Source organism: Callorhinus ursinus, unplaced genomic scaffold, assembly GCF_003265705.2.
Source record: "Callorhinus ursinus isolate GAN/ISIS: 27379988/994484 unplaced genomic scaffold, GSC_fseal_2.0 scaffold29, whole genome shotgun sequence".
Taxonomy (NCBI): Eukaryota; Metazoa; Chordata; class Mammalia; order Carnivora; family Otariidae; genus Callorhinus; species Callorhinus ursinus.
The window spans coordinates 6,439,960-6,460,300 of record NW_027397091.1 but is presented as its reverse complement, the minus strand read 5'-3'; the positions used below and the strand labels follow the sequence as shown (position 1 = coordinate 6,460,300).

The window sequence follows — 20,341 nt, the reverse complement described above, 5'->3', positions numbered from 1 at the left end:
CACTCCAGCAACCCTCAGTTTGTTTCCTGAGATTAAGAATTCCTCTTAACAGTGAGGTCATATGATACATGTCTCTCTCTGATTGACTTATTTCCCTCAGCATAACACCCTCCAGTTCCATCCACGTTGCTGCAAATGGCAAGATCTCATTCCTTTTGATGGCTGAATATTCCATTGTATATATATATATATATATACACCACTTCTTCTTTATCCATTCATCTGTCAATGGACATCTTGGCTCTTTCCACAGTTTGGCTATTGTGGACATTGCTGCTATAAACATCGGGATGCACGTACCCCTTCGGATCCCTACATTTGTATCTTTGGGGTAAATACCCAGTAGTGCAATTGTTGGATCATATGGTAGCTCTATTTTCAACTTTTTGAGGAACCTCCATACTGTTTTCCAGAGTGGTTGCACCAGCTTGCATTCCCACCAATGACCTACCTTTTTCATTAGAACAAAGACCTTGCCTAATATCAAGCAAGACCTTCTCTGGGATTTTAAGGGCATGTTCACCATAAAATGTATCACACCTACTCACCCTCTGGGACCAGAGTATCCCAAAACAGTGTTATTAACAGCCCCCAGAGCTGAGCTCCTATAGTTTATTTGCTTTGCAAAGAGCCACCTAGGAAATACACAACCCGCCACAATGAAATGTACTTAGAAAGTGCTGAAACAATGTTGTCCAGAATAACATTTAATGTGGGGGGGGGGGGGACTGATAGCCTAGGTTGGCAACTTAGCACTTTATAAGCACTTTAATAATTACAGCAATGTATAAAGCGTAACACTTCATCTTGGATTTCTGACCGCCAATCAGCTGCATCCTCATTAGCAGAGCATTTTTTTAAAGTACTAAAGCACCTACAAAGTTTAGGGTACAAGGCCCTGATCTTAGTTCCATCAAATTATTATTTTTTTAAGATTTTATTTATTTGACAGAGAGAGACACAGCAAGAGAGGGAACACAGCAGGGGGAGTGGGAGAGGGAGAAGCAGGCCTCCCTTTGAGCAGGGAGCCTGATGCGGGGCTTGATCCCAGGACGCTGGGATCATGACCTGAGCTGAAGGCGGATGCTTAAGGACTGAGCCACCGAGCCCCCCCTCCCCCGTCAAATTATTTTCAAATGATATAGCAAAACCTGATTGCAACAAAGTTCTGTTTAGAAGATTTTTGTATATCAGGAGGTCAAAAGACGTCCCTCTTAAATCTAATAAGCACACACTCTAAAAGCCTCAACTGATGGAGAAAGCCTGGACATTAAATGCATCTTCTGACTCCAGGCACAGGTGCTGTAAAGAAGTTCCACTGTTTGCATTTGGACAACCCTTCTTGGAAGAAGCTCAGTTTCTAATTAGCCAACTCACTGGTCCACAAACATTTTATGCAGGATGTATTAGTTACTCACACCTCACACTGTTCAGAAATGATTTACGGAAGTCATCTGGATAAGCAGGTATCTTAATTATAGATACATATAATTATATGTATACAAAATAGTGCTGACAATGTTAATGTCTTCTAAATGACATCAAGCTTACATGCAAAGGTAAAGCCAAAACTCAGAGGTGAAAAGCATGGACTTTGTTACCAGGCAGCCCTGGGTTCAAGTTCTTGATGAGCTATGTGAATTTTGGGGAAGTACCTAACTTCCGTCAACCTCAGCTTTTTAACTTGTTAAATGTTGATAGAACTACTACCTCCCTGATAAGGTTATGAGGCAGTGAACAGAATACACGGGATGTCTGGAGTATAGTAAGCATAAGCAAACTTCTTGGTTTCTTCACCCCTATCTGCTCAGCTAAGCCTAAGAAAGTACAGAGCTGTCAGGGTTCAAATAAGATATAAAATGGACAACCAAGAGACTTGACATAACGAATGATCACAGAACCCTTCAGGAAGGAGGAGGAGGATAAGGCCTCAAACTAGGAGAATCCAAAGCTCATTTACTGCATTCTGCCCACTAAGTCCACTGGGAACCTGATACTGGATGATGCAACCTTTCTTCTCTTTTTCTGAGCTGTTGGCTAACAGTGCTTTCTCCTGCTGCAAATGATAAACCAATTTCTACAATGAATCATCAAAATATGCTGAAATCTGTCTAGAGGAAAGGCTCCCTTGAATAGAGCCAAAAATATTTCCCCTTTTTTGAGATGGAAATTTAGGTGGCCTTGGTGGCCTTTCTGTTCTAATCTGGCACCAATCGAGATAATTCATTTAAAAAGTATTTCATCTTTTGGGAAACTGATTGAGGTGGTATGAATAGGCACTTGCTACATTGTAGGTACTTGGTCTAAATATCAGAATGGAAAGAATGGAAAAAGTTCCATTTCTTGAGATTTGTCTAATCTCCTATTCAAATCATAATTAACTACATAACCTGATTGTCAGTAAAGAACACTTAGTTTGAGATCACCCAGAGAAGGGAAGACATTTGCCTTCTTCCTTTCTTTATTGTGATTAAGAGGCAAAAGAGGATTCATAATATCCATGCTATTTTTAAAAATACAGAGATTCTGAACAAAGGGAAATATGTGATATTCTCAAAAGTCATGAATAGCCTATGCGTACAGTGGAATACTACTCAGCAATAAAAAGAAAGGGATTATCTATACAAGAGACAAGACAGGCAAAACTCACATGCATAGTGCAAATGTCAGACTCAATACACACTGTATGATTTTACTCTGGTCACTGGGGAAAAGGCAAAGCTATTAATGATGGAGAAAAGATGAGTGGTTGCCAGGGGTTTAGGAAAGGGATAGACTACCAACAGGCAGCAGAGTTTTTTGGAATGTCAGAACTGGTGTGCACCCTAATTAGGTCAGTGGTTAAGCACTCCATGCATTTGTCAAAACTCCTATAACTTATACCAAAAATATAAATTTTACTATCTGTAAATTTAAGCATAATTTTTTAAAAAGAAAATATGCTTTTTACTTAGGTTTAATCTTAACACTATTTTAAACTTACTAGAGAGGTGGGTTTCTCTTGATTAAAAGGTACTTCATTCATAAAATCCCAGGAGAACCTACTTCTTCCTTCACCTTTCATTGGTTTAACTAACAAAAATTGTATAAATTTAAGGTACACAACATGATGTTTGGATATAGGTATGTATCATGAAACGATTACCACAAGCAAGCTAATTACCATTATCATATCACATAGTTAACATTTCTTGTGTGCAGTGAGAACATTTAAGATCTACTCTGGGCAACTTTCAAGTATATGATAGTGTTATTAACGATATTTGCCATGCAGAACATTAAGTCACCACAATTTATTCATCCTACATAACAGAAACATTGTACTCCTTTGACCAATCTCTCTCCATCTCCCCTAGGCCCCGGCAACCACCATTCTACTCCCTGCTTTAGGAGTTTGGCTTTTTTGGATTCCACATATAAGTGAGGTCATGTAGTGTATCATTCCATGTTGCCACAAATGACATGATTTCCTTCTTTAAGGCTGAATATTTGTGTGTGTGTGTGTGTGTGTGTGTGTGTGTGTGTGTGTGTGTGTACACAAATACATACATATGCATGTTTTCCTTTATCCATTCATCCACTGACAGACACAGGTTTTTCCCACATCTTGGCCATTCTGAATAAGATGGCAATGAACATAGGAGTTGATAACAGAGATACTGATTTTATTTCCTTTGGATATATACCCAGGAGTAGGATTGTGGAATCATATGGCAGGTCTATTTTTAATTTTTTGAGGAAGGAGGAGAACCCATTTCTTAAAACTGCAGTATACACTGTGGATGGTCTCCGTATACTTCCATTCTATCCTTCCTTAGTAGGCCAGCTAAATGCTAAATGTCCAAGACTCCTTTGCAGCTGGGTTCCAATTAGAATGGAACCAATTTGAAACACTTGAATATCTGAAGGGCAGTGACCATCTTCCTGCTGTTGGTGCTCCTGGTGAGCAAGGTTTGAAAGAGGTCTTAGGGTGGCCCCTGCAATGCCAAAAATGGCATGCCCTTATACTGAAAAGTCCAGAGGTAGCCACACCATTCCTCAGCCTCTAGCTGTGCAAGCCATTCGGTAAGCACCTAATCTCCCCGCACTAAATCTTTTTCTGCTTGAAACACCTAGCACGTTTTTTTTTTCCCTGCCATGATCCCTGTTGATATAAATTTGATTTATAAAATGGCCCCAAGTCATGATCCCTAAAGATAGGATTATTTGGAAGTTCCAGAAAAATTCGATTTAAATTCAGCAATCCATGGCCAAAGTGCAGCTACCTTCTGTCTAGATTTTTCAGTAGCACTCAGTGCTTGCTGACTATGTTGGAATGATGACATTTAACAAATCTGCTTATTGGCGACAGCTCCAGGCTGATAATCCACAGTGTCAATCAAACCTAGCAGAAAAAGACTACTTTCCAGGTATCTCAAAGTCTCAAATTGAGTTTGTTAATTCTGGTCGGTCAGATCTAGGTAGTCTGTCAATTCCTAAACCATTCCATCCCTAGCTTTGAGAGGTGATAGGCCAGGTCACTACCATTCCTGACAAAGGAAGCCAAAACACAAACCTTTCATCTACTGATCAACTGTTAGCCTGTTCTTCATAGGTTTTCTGTTGTTCATTACTTGGGGAGTTTAAATGCATCTTTCCTTCTCTGTTAACAACTAAACACACTGGTTAAGCCTAAAGTAAGTGCTACAGACTTGTTTAAAGAAAAACTCCTCGTGAGACTTGGCAAACATAGCCTGAGGCTTTAGGAATAAGCCACGTTTTTAGATGCCAAGGGACTGAGCTACCTACGCTGTTACACTCTAGGGAAGATACCTGAGCAAATTCAATATGCCCACCCACCTTGCTCAAACGCTAGAACAAGCATGTGACAAGGTTCAGAAGAGAAATGTATTAGTGAGGTTAAGTGCCACGGATGCATGGTTGAAAATGCCTTGCACAGAAGGTGCACAGTACATTTTTTATTAAAGGAATGAATTGAGATGGGTATTTTGGGCTCTGTGGGAGTAAAAAAAGTTTGGCTTGAGCTAATTAGATGCATTTCTAGTGCAGAGGTTCCTCATGGGCAGTGGATTTTGGTTCTTTGCCCCTTAACACCTCCTCCCCCCCCACTTTCTCCTGATAAGATTGCCCGATGTTCTCTCTTCCTCTCAGTTCCTGAGGTTCCAGTAATATGGACTCCAGGAGGGAAGTCTGTGACCGGGGATGTGACCTCTCATAACTAGGGATGGAAGGTTCTTAGCTCAGGGACAGACAGAACACTTGCATCTGACCAGCCAGAATTAACAAGCTCAATTCTGAGACTTTATTTGAGATACCTGGAAAGTAGAGTCTGTCTTCTGCAACGTTCGATGCTACGGGATATCAGTCCAGAGCTGTCAGTGATGGACATGTGAAGCCAGAGAGGCATCCAAACAGAGCAGAAGGCATGTCACAGAGACAGAAGTACAATCATGCCACGAGAGACCCTGGAACGTTTTCAAGCTATATGAACCAAAAAGTTACCCTTTTCTTACTAACACGCCTAAAGTCAACATACTAGTTAATAAAAATAAACAAAATAAATTATCAAAAGAATCTTTACTGAAACATTATCCTTCAGCCCAAAATGTATATCTTTTCATAGTTTCATGTGTCCAGAGCAGAGGTTCTTTGGCTTTCATGAGATGATCCAATGAGTTATAATCCCTCAAAACCTCAGGAACCTCTTTTCTAAAGAGAATACTTCAAAACTTGATGAAAAATTGTCCTTTTGTGGCACACTCTTTTTACAAGTAAAAAGAAAAACTTGACCAACTTCTACCTCTAAATAGAAAAGGTAGATATGGACTAACCACAGGAGAGAAAAAAAAGGAAAAAAATTAATCATGGAAGGCCAGGGCTTTAAGATCTTTATAGCTCTAGGAATGCTTTTTTTTCTCCCCCAAAGGCACCCTCCCAAATCATAACATACTAAATGGGCACCCATAGCAAGGTGCAGTTTATGTAGTTACATATAAGTACATGAGGATGATTTAAGTTATAAGTTGCAACAATATCATAGTTGATTAAAGAGTTCATGAACTACCTTATTTGGAAGATATTTAATGAAGCACTTCATCATTTTAATATTCTCGTTTTCATCTGTTTTAGGCCAGTAAAATTTTTCAGAACTCACCTATTTTTTGAGAAGGCTAAAAATAGGTCTTGGGAACCTAGGAACTATGACCGGAGTAACCAATAGTTGAAATGATTACAAAGATTTTTTTTTTAATTGCTACATAAGAATATGCACACAGTATGCTGTGTTCTGTTTCCAACTATTTCAGGCTAAATTTGCCTTGCTCTGATTGTGAAATCCTCAATTGCTCAGGCCTACCCTGAGGAGGCCACTGCACAGGGCTAGTTCTTCCCTACTGTTAGTGTAGAAAGTTCCACTGCTGGAATGAACGGATCCTTTAATGAATTTTTCCCTTTTAAAAGGAAATTCTGCAATTAATCTTCTAATTTAGCCTTTTATTGGGACTGATACATACATAGCAATGAATCAAAACAAAACAAAAAACCCCAAACAACCCACCAATATTCTGAGCCTATTTTTTTCCAACTATTTTAAAGAATTAGTCCAAATACCAGAAAAAATAAGTTAAACGTTTTCAAGTAGTATAGGAATTCAGATGGAGATGGTAGTTTTAAAAGAGGCCCCCCCCAAAAAAAGGGAAGAAAAAAGTAAAATTGTAATTTTCCTCAACAAAGAATGGGAAGAATGGCTGAAAAGCCTCAAATAGGTAAACAAAACAAAACAAAACAAAAAACAATGACAACAATAGCTAATAACTATTAAATTGAAAAAAGAGCAAACAAATATTTTTTCTGGATTTGACTACAGGTGTATGGGTGGAAGAGATTACTGAAAGGTATGTCATTAATATTATGAAGGCAAGAGCAAGCTGACATTATGGTCTTAATATCTTTATCCAGAGCAGTGCTTCTCAGACTTTAACCTGCAAAAAAATTCTTTGTTTAATATTTTTGTTTGGAAAATACAGAAAATGATCAAAGCTAAGTATATAATATCATTCCATGATCACCTTTCTTTGAAAATTTATCAAACAAGAGTATGAAACCCTCTCCTTTTGTCTGGCAGTCCAACTTCTGAGATAGGCAATGTAACCAGTAGTTCCATATGCACCTGTTCATATGCATACAAACATCATGTGCATACATATGGCAGCACATTTATGCACAGGCATAATTATAAAATAGATGAAAATATTTGCTTTTAAAAACCTGACATCAGCTTTAGATAGTTCTTTGTAGTGTGCTTTTTTTATTGTTATGTTAATCACCATATATTACATCATTTGTTTTGCTGTAGTGTTCCATGATTCATTGTTTGTGCATAACACCCAGTGCTCCATGCAGAATGTGCCCTCTTTAATACCCATCACCAGGCTAACCCATCCCCCTACCCTTCTCCCCTCTAGAAACCTCAGTTTCTTTTTCAGAGTCCATCATCTCTCCTGGTTCGTCTCCCCCTCTGACTTACTCCCCTTCATTCTTCCTCTCCTGCTATCTTTGTAGTGTGCATTTTTAAGAACACACAGAACACATTTCATAAAGGGAAACTCTGAATCGAATGTCAGACACATTTTAAAATTCAATATTGCCAGATTATACAAACAAAATGATAGGAGGTATCGCCCACTTAAAAAATCTTTAAAAGTGATTGTGGGGGCACCTGAGTGGCTCAGTCAGTTAAGCATCTGCCTTAGGCTCAGGTCATGATCCCAGAATCCTGGGATTGAGTCCTACATCAGGCTCCCTGCTCAGGAGGGGGAGTCTGCCTCTCCCTCTCTATCTGCCCCTCCCCCTGCTCATGCACGTGCTCTCTCTCTCTCTCTCCCTCCCTCTCAAATAAAATCTTTAAAAATAAAAAAATAAAAGTGATTGTGATTATTTTAATAGTATGAAGTAGGGGCGCCTAGGTGGCGCAGTTATTGTGTCTGCCTTCGGCTCAGGCCGTGATCCCAGGGTCCTGGGATCCAGCCTCGCATCAGGCTCCCTGTTCAGCAGGAAGCCTTCTCCCTCTCCCACTCCCCCTGCTTGTGTTCCCTTTCTCACTGTGTCTGTCAAATAAATAAAATCTTTTAAAAATTTTTTAATTGTATGAAGTAATAAAAAAATTAAAACAATAGCCTGGAGTGGGGAGGGAAGAGTGCATTCAAAGTAAACAGGGAGTTGTTTTGTTTTTTTTCCCTTAAATTGGGTGGTGATCAAAAGAGTTATCTTGTTATTCCTCATGCTTTTCATAGGTTTTACAAATATCCTTTTGAAACTGCTCAGTATCTAGTAAAGACAATTTTCTAAAATACATACAAGTATAAAACAAAAGCCTCCGTTTCCCATTGCACCCAGGCCATTCCTGCAATGTGTATAAATAAGTTGATCATTTCTGATTTCAATTTCTCTAGTGTACCTCCCATATCTCCGAAGCAGGGGCTGTTCAGCAGAAGTAGAGTGTAAGCCACATTTGTAATTTAAAATGTTCTAGTAATCTCACTGAAGAGTAAAAAAAAAAAAAAAAGGTAAAATTAGGGGTGCCTGGCTGGCTCACTCTCAGATGGTAGAACATGCGACTCAGTCTCAGGGTCCTGAGTTCAAGCCCCACCTTGGGCATGGAGCCTACTTAAAAACATTAAAAAATTATGGTAAAATTTTAGCAATACATATTTCACCAAATATATCCAAAATTATCAGTTCAACATATAATTATTACAAAAATTATGGTGCTATTTTACATTCTTATTTTACACTGTTTGCTATCTAATGTATATATATTTACACTTATAGCACATCTCAATTTACACAAGCCAGCGGCTCAATAACCCCACTTGGCCAGTAGCTACTGGATCGGAGAATGCACCTTCAGATGATACCCTCAAACCCCTATTTCTTTGTAAACCTAAAACTCATCATTTGACTCCATGGTATGCCTTTTTCTCTCTTTTTCCTTCACTCCATCACTGCTACCTTTGTTTCAGTAATTCATTTCTCAATTGACCTTTAGACCCCTGGATTTAAACCCTCCCTTTTTTTTTTTTCCTTCTATCTGGTTTTCTCTTTATTTAGGGAGGAGTAAACTAGCTTCTGTAACTCCATTATGGCTGGAAGTGGAAAAGTGATCATTTATTTTTAAATGATTTTAAACCTCTCTTTAATTCACCAAATGAGGCAGTCTTCTCTCCCCCTCTCTGTAAAATGAGAGATTAGGGTCCCTCCAGTTCCCTTCTGCTCTCTTTTCTGCATCCCAACTTTTCCCCCAACAATTACACTGTCACCAAAACGTTACCATTCCATTTCTGGCCAACTGTGAAATAGTTTTTGGTGACCCTTTCATCCTGGCACACCCCTAAGAACCATAAACCATTTAGATTAAAAACCGGGTTTTCTTCTTAAGAGTATGGCCAGTGAGGGTCTAATGGGCATTATCTGGGGGTTGGGCTTTATCTGACAGATGAAGGCTCATGATTATACCTTAGCCATAATGGTTACATTAAAACAGATTCTAGAATTCAGTATCATAGAAATTAGTTGAAAAAAAATTTCACTTGAAGTCTAAACAAATCAATAAATGAATCTATTCATTTCATACTATTCCCCTGTGTACCATTTTAGGATGCCCCACTAAAGCAAAAAGACATTAAAATTGTGTAGGTACCTCTATCTATTTATTATTATTATTATGGTACTCTATGCCAAATAAAGAACAAGTAAGTGCTCAATGGGGAAGAGAATAAATACCACTTCAGAGGGGAAGATGAGAATCCCAAGATATGCAAGTAAAAATTAAAATGGTCTCTGGGAGCTTATTTAATTGCTTTTCTCTCAAACTTGTATCAGAGTCATCTCTTAAGAAAGTTACTGTATTCTCTCTGCAGGTGCTTGGAGCTCCCCAGCACCCTGCCATGAAACCTTGCTCTAATGTGCGCTCATCCCCCATCAGAACAAAGATGTGCTTACAAAGCTGAATGTGCGAGCTGCCTTCCGCCGATTTAATCTTCACTCTTTCCTCAACCTTGCTAACCCACTCACCAAGGGCCATATCCAAACAAAGTCCTCCAAAACTGAAATCAAGTAAAATATTTTTCTGAAGAAGTTCTTTCTGAAGTGATTACACATGCATGTTACATAACATTTACATAAGAATGTGAATAATGAGATTTAATTTTCCAACTCAGATGGAAAATATTGCTAAGGCTGGGGATACTTAAAAGGATATGCTGCCCAGGGAAGACGACTATACAATGTTAAATATCTGTAATGAAATGTAACAGCCACCAAACAAGACCAGATGCCTCAGCAGATGGTCCAGCTTGACCTCCCAACATCCTTTCTCCTGATTTCAGTGGGTGATGAAAATGAATCCAATTAAAAATACCTGCTTCCTGAGGCTTCTTAAAATGAGTGGTAGCCTTGTGACCCCTTTTAATCCAATGAAAGGTATGTTGAGATTTGCGGGTGGTAGGCTTCTGCTTTTCTAACAGACACAGTTGCTCCCTGCTTGCTTCTTTTGCTTTCTGCTGGGAGTATGCATGTGACACCTGGAGGCACAGCATACATCTTGTAACCATGAGGTAATGAGCTTCGGGAAGAAAGCTTATCAACTAAGGATGGTGGAGAATGAATCTGGACAGAGGCAGGATCCCTGAGGGAATGACTTAGCTTCCGAACCAGCACTGAACTACCTACCATTGAACTTCTTGTTATATGGGAAAAACATGAACCTATGTGTTTAAATACTTTCTGAATTACAGAACTCATTCCTGACAAATGCACTGGCAATACCTGAATTTTATTTCTCCCATCATCTGTATACAAGGTCTTAATGCTTGACTAAAATGGAGAGGACTTTCTCTTCTACAAAAATTCCTAAAAATTTTAGATACAGGCCCATGATTCCTTACCAAAAACGCTTGAGGTCTGATATGTTTCAAATTCCCAGAAAGGTAACATGGTGCATATATCATACATTATGCATTAGCCACAACAGATCTATGCATTTAGTCCAGCGGTTGACAAATGATGGCCAGAGGCCCAAGTCAGCCTGCTACCAGTGTCTGTAAATAAAGTTTTATTGGAAGATAGTGATTCCTTCAAATACATATTGTCTTTGACTGCTTTTGTGCTAGCTACAATGGTGCAGTTGAGTCATTACCACAAAGACAGTATGGTCCACTAAAATAGAAAAGGTTTGCTGATCCCAAATACATCCATATTTATGCAGTGAAATCTATGGCTATTCACTCTAAGTGCGATAAAGATTACACAAATCCTTCTGTTGGTTCAGACAATCTTGCCACGAAGTTTCTGCCAAATTTATAGGAACATTAAGTTTTCAAAGCTATATTTTTAGAATTACAGAAAAAGGGACCATGTTTCTATAGTCCAGAGGAAACAGGAGCAGTTCATCAGGCTGGTCTAACCCACGTGGGGTGTTCCAACTCACTGGCTAGTTCTTTCATGTCTAAAAGCCCAGGATGGTGCCCGAGGGCTCTAAGAAATAAAGAGACAGCATTCTGCAGTGAAGAAAACACGAGGTGATGAGTAAGAAGAATGATTTCTAATTCTACATTCTGCTAACTTGGGGTATACGTTGCTCTTTTCTGGGTCTCTCTTCAAATCCGTCAAATGGGACCAAAATGTTACCTACTCTGCCTCAGGCACAGAGGATGGTGAGATTATTTCTGATAGCGCTATGAATATGGCAAGGCACAACACACCCATCTGTTAGGTATATTGTTGCATGAATGAGATCTACTTCATTCTATATGCAGGCATAAATACATATTTTACTAGCTATAACGTGCCTTTAATTATTAGCTTTTCCCCTTTTACTGGATAGTGTTCGATTGCAGAAGAGTCAAAATTTCTCCGACTCTCCACAATGGTAGGTGTTTACTATTTCTTAATTCTAAATTCTAGGCAGTTGATATTGTACTTTAAACATTCTGCTATTTTACACATAATTTGAGTCATGTGGACCATATTTTTCAGGGAGCTTCACTGAATAGCCATTGGACCACCTCCAACAAATACCTAAAAATTTCATGGGAACTTTACCATATTCATTTTTATGGCAACAGAAGTATTAGACAAACTTTATGTAAATGTGACAGATTTTAAAATGAGACATTTTTAATCCCACAACTTTTTTTTTAAAGATTTTATCTTTAAGTCATCTCGACACCCAATGTGGGGCTCGAACTTACAACCCTGACATCAAAAGTTACATGTTCTATCAACTAAGCCAGGCAGGTGCCCCCCCCCCCATTACAACTTTAAATGTCAAAAATAAGAATTTTCTAATCTAAGACTCTTTTTAAATCATAGAATCTATACAGTTAAAATACTGACTTAATTTTTAGAGGTAAGATGAAAAATGGATTTTGTTGGCTCCTGTATTTTTCTAAATGCTCAGTCGTCACACACTTGTTTATACAACATAGACTAAAAACATTTATACGTTAATGATTTCTAGAAACTGACAGACTTCACTTAAAATCTAGTTCTCTTCTAATAAATACAAGCTAATATGTAGTTGTTTTACTTATTACACAGCCTAAATGTCATGCAGCCTAAATCTTAGAGAAGTCTTTTTATTAGATTTGACAGCAATTACTCATCGTGGAACTGTATCCTGCACAGAAACTGCTCTACCAAGGAACAGGTTAGCTTTCAAAAGGTTGTCAGATCAGTCCCTTTGTTCTCGAGTCCAAGGGACCATAGACAGCATCTTTTCCAGCTGGGCAAACTCAACACTTTGGTTTTAACATGGCTCTGTTCACAATGGTGAGAACCTCCCAGGTGAAGATTCCTAGTAAGGGAGCATCTATTTTTCCCCAAGTATGTCCTGTTAAAGTCCCCTCCTCAGAAGAGAAACTTTGCAACAGAGGCACGAAAATGTACAAGGCCATGCTCTGAGGTATGTGCACGTTCTGAATCTCCAGGAGCCCCAAGGAGTGCTCATGGGCAGCTTACAAAGCACCCAAATACAATCATAAAGCTCACATCTCAGTTTGAGCTCAAAGGTTCAGAGCTGCTTTAAGTGAGCAGACTTCATTGCCCACCTCATCTGACCTTCTCATCAGAGAAGGGGTAAAAACACAATATGCAAAACAAAGGCAGAATCATGAGCACCTGAAGGAAATTAATTCTGGACATGCCATTGGGGAAGTACTAGAACTAAGAAAAGGTCATTGAGTATGAAACATGGATGCAGAGTTAATAAGTAACAACAAGACACCAAAGCAGCGAGATGCGTTTTCACCAGGACTAGAGCAGGGATGAGGAGGCAGAACAAGATGGTAGTCACTGATGGCCTTCCAGATTGGCTTTGAGTATGGATTAGCACCAAGCAAGAACCCTAAAGCCCTACCCAGGAGAACAAAGAAGATAATCAATGGTGAAAGTGTTGACAGGGAAACAGAGAAGAGTTAGCCAGTCATTGAATACAGAAAGGAGACTAAGAAAGTGTAACCTAAGCAGGTGTAGCAGATCCAGGCCAGAGTCCTCTCCCTGCTGGAAATATCCAGAGAACAGAGGGAATCAAGTATGGAACCACTGTTGGTGACTGACCCTAGTACTTCTACTATGGTATTACTCGGGTTGCTCTGTGTCTGAATCTTAAGGGGAAGAATCCTATATCAGTGCTTCTCAAACTTGGCTGCATATTGGAATAACGAATACTGATGCCTGGACCCCACCACAGAGAGTCTGATTCTAAGGTTCTGGGGTTGGGTGTAAGCATCAGTATTTACTGAAGTCCCCACATTCATTCTAATTCATAGCCAAAGTTGGGAACGTCATAGACTAATGCTGTTCAAACTCTGTGTGCATTAAATTAAAATATATTTCTTGACTAGATCTAGGGTGGGACTCCAAATTCAGTGGTGCTAACAAGTTCTCAGATGATGCTGTTACTGCTAGCCCTTGGACCATACTCTGAGTAGTGAGGGCCTAGTCCTGCACTGTCCAGTGTGATGGCAACTGGCCGTGTGCCATTGCTGAGCACTTGAAATGTGACCGGTGGGACTGAAGAACCAGATTCTTACTTGAAATTTAAAATCTCAAACCTGCTGGAATTGGAAAATGATACATGAAACAATTTGGGCATGTGAATACTATTTCAATTGTCACTTTTGTGGGGCGCCTGGGTGGCTCAGTCCATTAGGTGTCTGCATTCAGCTCAGGTCGTGATCCCAGGGTCCTGGGATCGAGCCCCATGTCTCAGGCTCCCTGCTCAGCAGGGGAGTCTGCTTCTCCCTCTCCTTCTCCCCCTCCCCTCTAACTCACTCTCTCTTTCAAATAAATAAATAAAATCTTTAAAATAAATTGTGACTTTTGTGAGACCCAAATAACAGACCAAGTATCTCTGATAAAAATTTAGTGTCCGAGTTGAGATGTGGTATAAGCATAAAGACTTGATTTCAAAGACTTAGTATGAAACCAAGAATATAAAACATCTCATTGGCAATTTTTGTATGTTGGTTACATATTAAATGGTAATAGTCTAGATAGATTGGGTTACATAAACCATACTATTAAAATTAACTTCAGCTGTTGTTTTAAAATATGGCTACCAGAAAATTTTAAATTGTATATGAGGCTAGCATATTTCTTTTAGACAGTACTGGTCAAGACTAAAAGCAATTGAGGCTTTCCTATTACATGTTGCTAGTATTGTTTTAACGGGTGGTCTAATTGGTTAGTTGGTCCATGTGACCCACACTAAGGTGATGGGAACTAAGGGGAAGTCTGCAAGAGGCCTTCTGAGAAGGAAAGTATCCCTTAATAAAAAGAGAGAGCCACAAAAGAAAAAAGCCCTTTGCACCCACCTCCTTCCAGCTGTATTTAAATGCAGTTAGAAGAAGACAGAACACAGAGAACTTTGGCAGCCATTTTGCCACCATGAAGAAACAAGACCCCAAGTTCTAGATGCCCCTTAGAGTTCCAATCAAAATAGGATCTTCTACCTCTGAATTTTTTGTCACATGAAAAATTAATGTCCTAATGATTCAAATCAATGCTTCTTAAATGTCACCATGCATAGGAATTACCTGGGATCTTGTTACAAAGCAGATTCCCTTTCAGCAAATCTAGGGTGGGGCCTGAAATTCTGAATTTCTAACAAGTTTCCAGGTGCTATCTATGGAGCTGATATAAGCACCATACTTTCATTCCCAAGGATTCCAACCAAAATCACTTAGGTTCTTTAGTTGCTGCTGAAAACATTCCTAGTGGGCACAGTGGGCAAAGCCAACCTCTGCCCATTAGCTCCTCCACTTGCACACTGTGGCTGGTAGCCTGACCATGACTGACCAACTGGGAATCCAGGACCTAGGAATCTGTCCCTTCCCAAAACAACCAGCTATTACGGGAGCAAGAGGGCAGAAGGCAAGGGTTCTGTGGTCTTATGAATTTGGAAGATGCTGGGGTAAAAATCTAAAACATTTCCCTACTACTCGATTTTGCATGCATAATCACTACTAAGCTAGTACGTGCTTTAATTTTTAAAGTATTGTTAATTACAGACTTGATAACAAAATACTTTTTCACAGGGAGTATCACTGGGTTAATGTGGCATGGAACACATTTTCTGAAATGCTGTGTTATTTAGATCATGAATTAGTAGAAAGCATGAAGGCCAAGAAAATGCAGTCTGTGTAGTACTCAACTGTTTAAGAACCACAGAGCTTGGGGTGAAGTAATCTAGATTCAAATTACTTACTGTGTTGCACACATCATATACTGTGTGATGGACAAGGCACTTACACTCTGGGAGCCGAATTCCTCACCCATAAGAGAGGAAAAGAACACCTGCCCACATCACCCAACTATGGTAAAAATAATACGTGCTCACACTTCTCAAAATGACACTGCTTGCATTTGGAAGAGAGCTGAAACTTTTTCAAGATCTATTTAGAACTACACAAATACATCAGGGAGCAGAATAACTCACATGCAGTCTAAAGATAACATCTGGGAGAAACTCTTGGCTTTCTGAACCTCTTGGGGGAACCATTCACCTCCTTCTGCTCTTAAGTGTACATCCAGAAAAACTTCATGTATTTAGAAGTGCTTGAAAGCCAAAAGCTCTGAGTTTGAGGACAGCTTGTGGGTACCACTTGGCAAGGGTGGGTGAGCTACTCAGCTGGTCTCCCCACAGGGTGTCCACCCCCTCGCGTGGCCATCACTTTCCAACGTCTGCAGATTCAGACTTGAGAGGGTAGGCTGCCCAGAATTCAGAAGGCTTTGAAGAACTGATGCATGGTGAAAAAGCCAAGATGCAGAAGGATTTTTTTAATGCCAAAATATTAATATATAATGAGAAAAATTGTAATAACTCCATCAAGTGGATGATAGGCTTTCATCAGCGACTATTTTGCTTAGACACCATGACACACATGCAACTATTCTCCTGGGGGTAATACTGATTTTTTGCCTGCTTCCATTTTCTATACTTCTGTCATTGACTCTCCTCCCGTCTAACTTATTCATCTTTGAATAAACTTTATATGGAATCATGCATTTGTTCTAAATATGTTCACCTGGTTCTTTCAGTGTCACAATATACTATAGAGGGCACAAACATCATGTAGACATGGTCATGTCTTGTCCATAGGTTAAAAGACAAAAAAAAAAAAAAATAGGTAGAAAGGATGTATGTGAATAATAGCAAGTTGAAACAGAGGTCACTAAAACCGTGTGAAAAGCACACGAATCATTTCTGGTTTAGGGACCACACTAGGCAGAATAACTCCCTAAAGATGCCCTTCCTAGTGCCCAGACCTGTGACTATGTTGTGCTACACATCAAAGGAGAATTAAAATTGCAGATGGTATTAAGATTGCTAATCTCCTGGGACACCTGGGTGGCTCATTCAGTTAAGTGTCTGCCTTTGGCTCAGGTCATGATCCCAGGGTCCTGGGATTGAGTCCCGCATCGGGCTCCTTGCTCAGCAAGGAGTCTGCTTCTCCCTCTGCCTGCCGCTCACCCTGCTTGTGCTCTGACAAATAAATAAAATCTTAGGAAAGGGGCGTCTGCCTTCGGCTCAGGTCATGATCCCAGGGTCCTGGGATCAAGTCCCGCATTGGGCTCCCTGCTAGGCGGAGAGCCTGCTTCTCTCTCTGCCTCTGCCTCTCTCTCTCTCTCTCTCTCTCTCTGTCTCTGTCTCTCTCTCTCTCTGACTCTTATGAATAAATAAGAACATTAAAAAAAAATAAAATAAAATCTTAGGAAAAAAAAAACAAACCTGCTCATCTGCTGACCTTAAAACAAAGATGATCATGGATCCTCCAGGGGGACAGAATGTCATCACAAAGGTCCTTCAAAGGGGAAGAAAGAGGCAGAGTAAGAAGCAGGAGAGGACATTGCAAGAAAGACCCCATAGGCCACTGATGGTTTTAGAGACAGAAGGGACCACAAGCCAAGGTGGCCTCCACAAACTGCAACAGGCAACAAGGAAGCAGATCATCCCCTAGAGCCTTCAGATAGGAATGCAGCCCTGTCAACACCTTGGTTTTAACCCAGTGAAACCCATTTTGGATTTCTGACCTCCAGACCTATAATAAATCAATGCTGCTTTAAGCCACTAACTGTTGCAATTTTCTACAATAGCAATGAGAAATTAATATAGGGGATCAGAGCAAAAGTTAGGAAGGAAGCAACATTAAGTTGGGCCTTAAGGGATTTTTTAAAAAGATTGATTGATTGATTGATTGGAGAAAGAGAAGAGGGGGAGAGGCAGAGGGAGAGAGAGAATCCTCAACTGACTCCCCGCTAAGTGCAGATCCCAAAATTGGACTCGATCCCAGGACCCTGAGATCACGGCCTGAGCTGAAATCAAGAGTCGGACGCTTAACTGACTAAGGCTCAGGCGCCCCAGGGCCTCAAGAAATGTGAATACATAGCTATGATACTCAAATTTAAAATAAATATATAGCTCTTGATGTTTGGAAGGCTTTTCATCCAATGAGACAAACAAAAATAACACAAACCCTTTGTGCCATTTTTACTAAATCTCATATAAAAAGCAGCCCCTCTTTCACTCTAGTGATATGTACAAGAGATGCCCAAGTTAACAAAGAACTAGGTACTCCTCTGAGAACTTCAAGGGATTACCACATTTATGCCTAATCTTACAAACTATCTCTTTCTCCCACCCATATCAACTATTCAAGTTAATGCGGTGTATTAAAAGGTTTCCAAATTTGGTATTAGTCTCAAAGTCAAGAGGATTTAGATGGCTTGAGAGAAAAATGTAAATGCGCATCCCATAAAGAATTGCCAGTGCTCAGGTAAACACCATTCTATGTGAGTTTTCATCATTGTGTATGTGTGCGTATACATACCTACATGCAGATGTTCTGTGTGATTATACATTGTGTGTATATTATGTATATATACATATGGACACAGTAACAGATAGACATAGAGATATGTGATATATATCATATAGGCATTCATCTTATATTCATAATTAACACAGCTCACAGGTGACTGATACAATGAGAAACATCATCCACAACACTGCAGTTTTCAGTGTTAAAGGATTCCCTGCACTGATCCAATTTGACTCCACAGATAAATACCGTGGTGCTAGAAACCAGTGCTTCGTACAATGAAGGAATGTATCATGAGTTTTTTTTTAATGGGCTTCTTTTAAGGAATGAATAAAAAAATGTTTTCATAGAATTTCTGTCGAGAGGGAATGGAAGCTGCATTCACAACATGCTTCCCAGTTTACATAAGCCCAGAGAACTCGGACGACAGGGCAATGTCTGGGAGGGGCGATCCAATCATGTAAGGTCTGGAGCATCTGCATCCTCAGCAACTGCGGGAGGCCCAGGCCGTGTTCTACCACAATCACTCCACTCTGCAGTTTCAGATGACAAGCTACCCCAAGCCTCTTTGGAAGTAGAAAAACAAGCTTCCATAAATATCAAAGTACTTATGCTTAGAACACACTATATGCAAGCCACTGGTTAATGCAGTACCATTAGGGAGACAGTCAACTAAACAACTCAATTCAACTAAGTAACTTCCCCGGAGATTTAGAAACAGAAATGTGTCCAAGTGGGAGCATTGGCCACAAATTATAGCTATTTGAAAGGCCTCAGTTCCCACTCTACGGGAGGGGATGTACAAGAGTTCTCTTCCATCTGCCCTTGAAGAAGGCTGTGTTATTATTCAAAAAGGTTTTACACCATGCCTATAAGATCTTAAGTGCCCCCAGTATACATGCAAATGTTCTTAAATTTCCTGCTGACCTATAACCCCACAAAGTACCTCAAAACATTTAGCACAGGCTCTGAGTGACATGACAATTAAGCTACACAGAGACTGGTTTTAGAGCTATTTTTAAAACAAGCTTTGCAGGCCCTTAACCTGGGACCTGGAGAATTCAAGGGGTGGGGGTGGTTTCCATTAACTAAGGAACAAAGTTTCATCTTTATTTACACTGGCTTCTCATTAAAATCTAGAGTTTTCTTCAATTATCGACATAGGCAACAAACCACAACAGTCTTAGGCGACTTTGTAATTCTGTCACCAATAGAACCACAGATATTTACATATCACATTATGGTTGTGTCAAGTATCTTGAAATTCTGTGTACTCTCATCACTGCCTTGAAATTATAGTAGCTAATAGGCCGACTATGAAGTATTATTCTATTCATTAAAAATGAATACCTATTATAATATCACAATTCACAGCTATAGTGCAATAGAACTGATTTTTGGTAATCCTATTTTATTTTATTTTATGCATTAATCATAAGAATTATTCTGTCAAGGATCTACAGGCTTCCCCAAATGCCATATGGGTTCATGACACAGCCATATTAAGACTTCCCTGAGCTAGAACAACCACTCAATTCACCCAATCACTTTCAAATTCAGGCAAACTGAATGGGATCCTATATGAAAAGACAAGGCAATTAGAAGTATTTTCCTTTTTAACCCATATATTCACTCATGCAGCAGATACTAGATACCTTCAAAATCCCACAGATGTTAGGGAAGGTAACACTGTCCTCAAGGAGCCCAAAGCCTCGAAGAAATGACACAGATCAGAAAACTTTTTCTACAAGGGTACTGACTGTTGGATTAAAGAACATTTGCAACTGAACTTCGCTGAGAGTGTTTAGCCTGAGGTGACTTAAGTGGAGATTTTTCTTTAGAAAACTAATCTGGGAGAGCAGTCTGTACAGTGGGCTGGAGGGAGGTTGACACAATCAGGGGGAGGACTATTGTAACTCCAACAAGAGATACCATGGGCCTGATGGAGTAGAGTGGCAAGA

General features: G+C 39.7%; 1 protein-coding gene across 15 annotated transcripts in view; it reads right to left on the bottom strand.

Annotated features, from left to right (window-relative positions):
• The window catches only part of PLCB4 (phospholipase C beta 4), a 414,054-nt gene that overhangs the window by 209,668 nt on the left and 184,045 nt on the right, over positions 1-20,341 (bottom strand). For 9 of the 15 annotated variants that reach the window (XR_012374116.1, XM_073878371.1, XM_073878370.1 and 6 more), the window contains one exon: positions 17,291-17,363. The exons of 5 other annotated variants lie outside the window; for them this stretch is intronic. Coding sequence is in view for 8 of the 10 variants with exons in the window: in XM_073878371.1 (XP_073734472.1) it covers positions 17,291-17,353 (63 nt within the window). In the remaining 2 variants the exon portion in view is untranslated. The remainder of the gene's footprint in view (positions 1-17,290; positions 17,364-20,341) is intronic. One more of the 15 variants, XM_073878379.1, reaches the window with a different exon arrangement.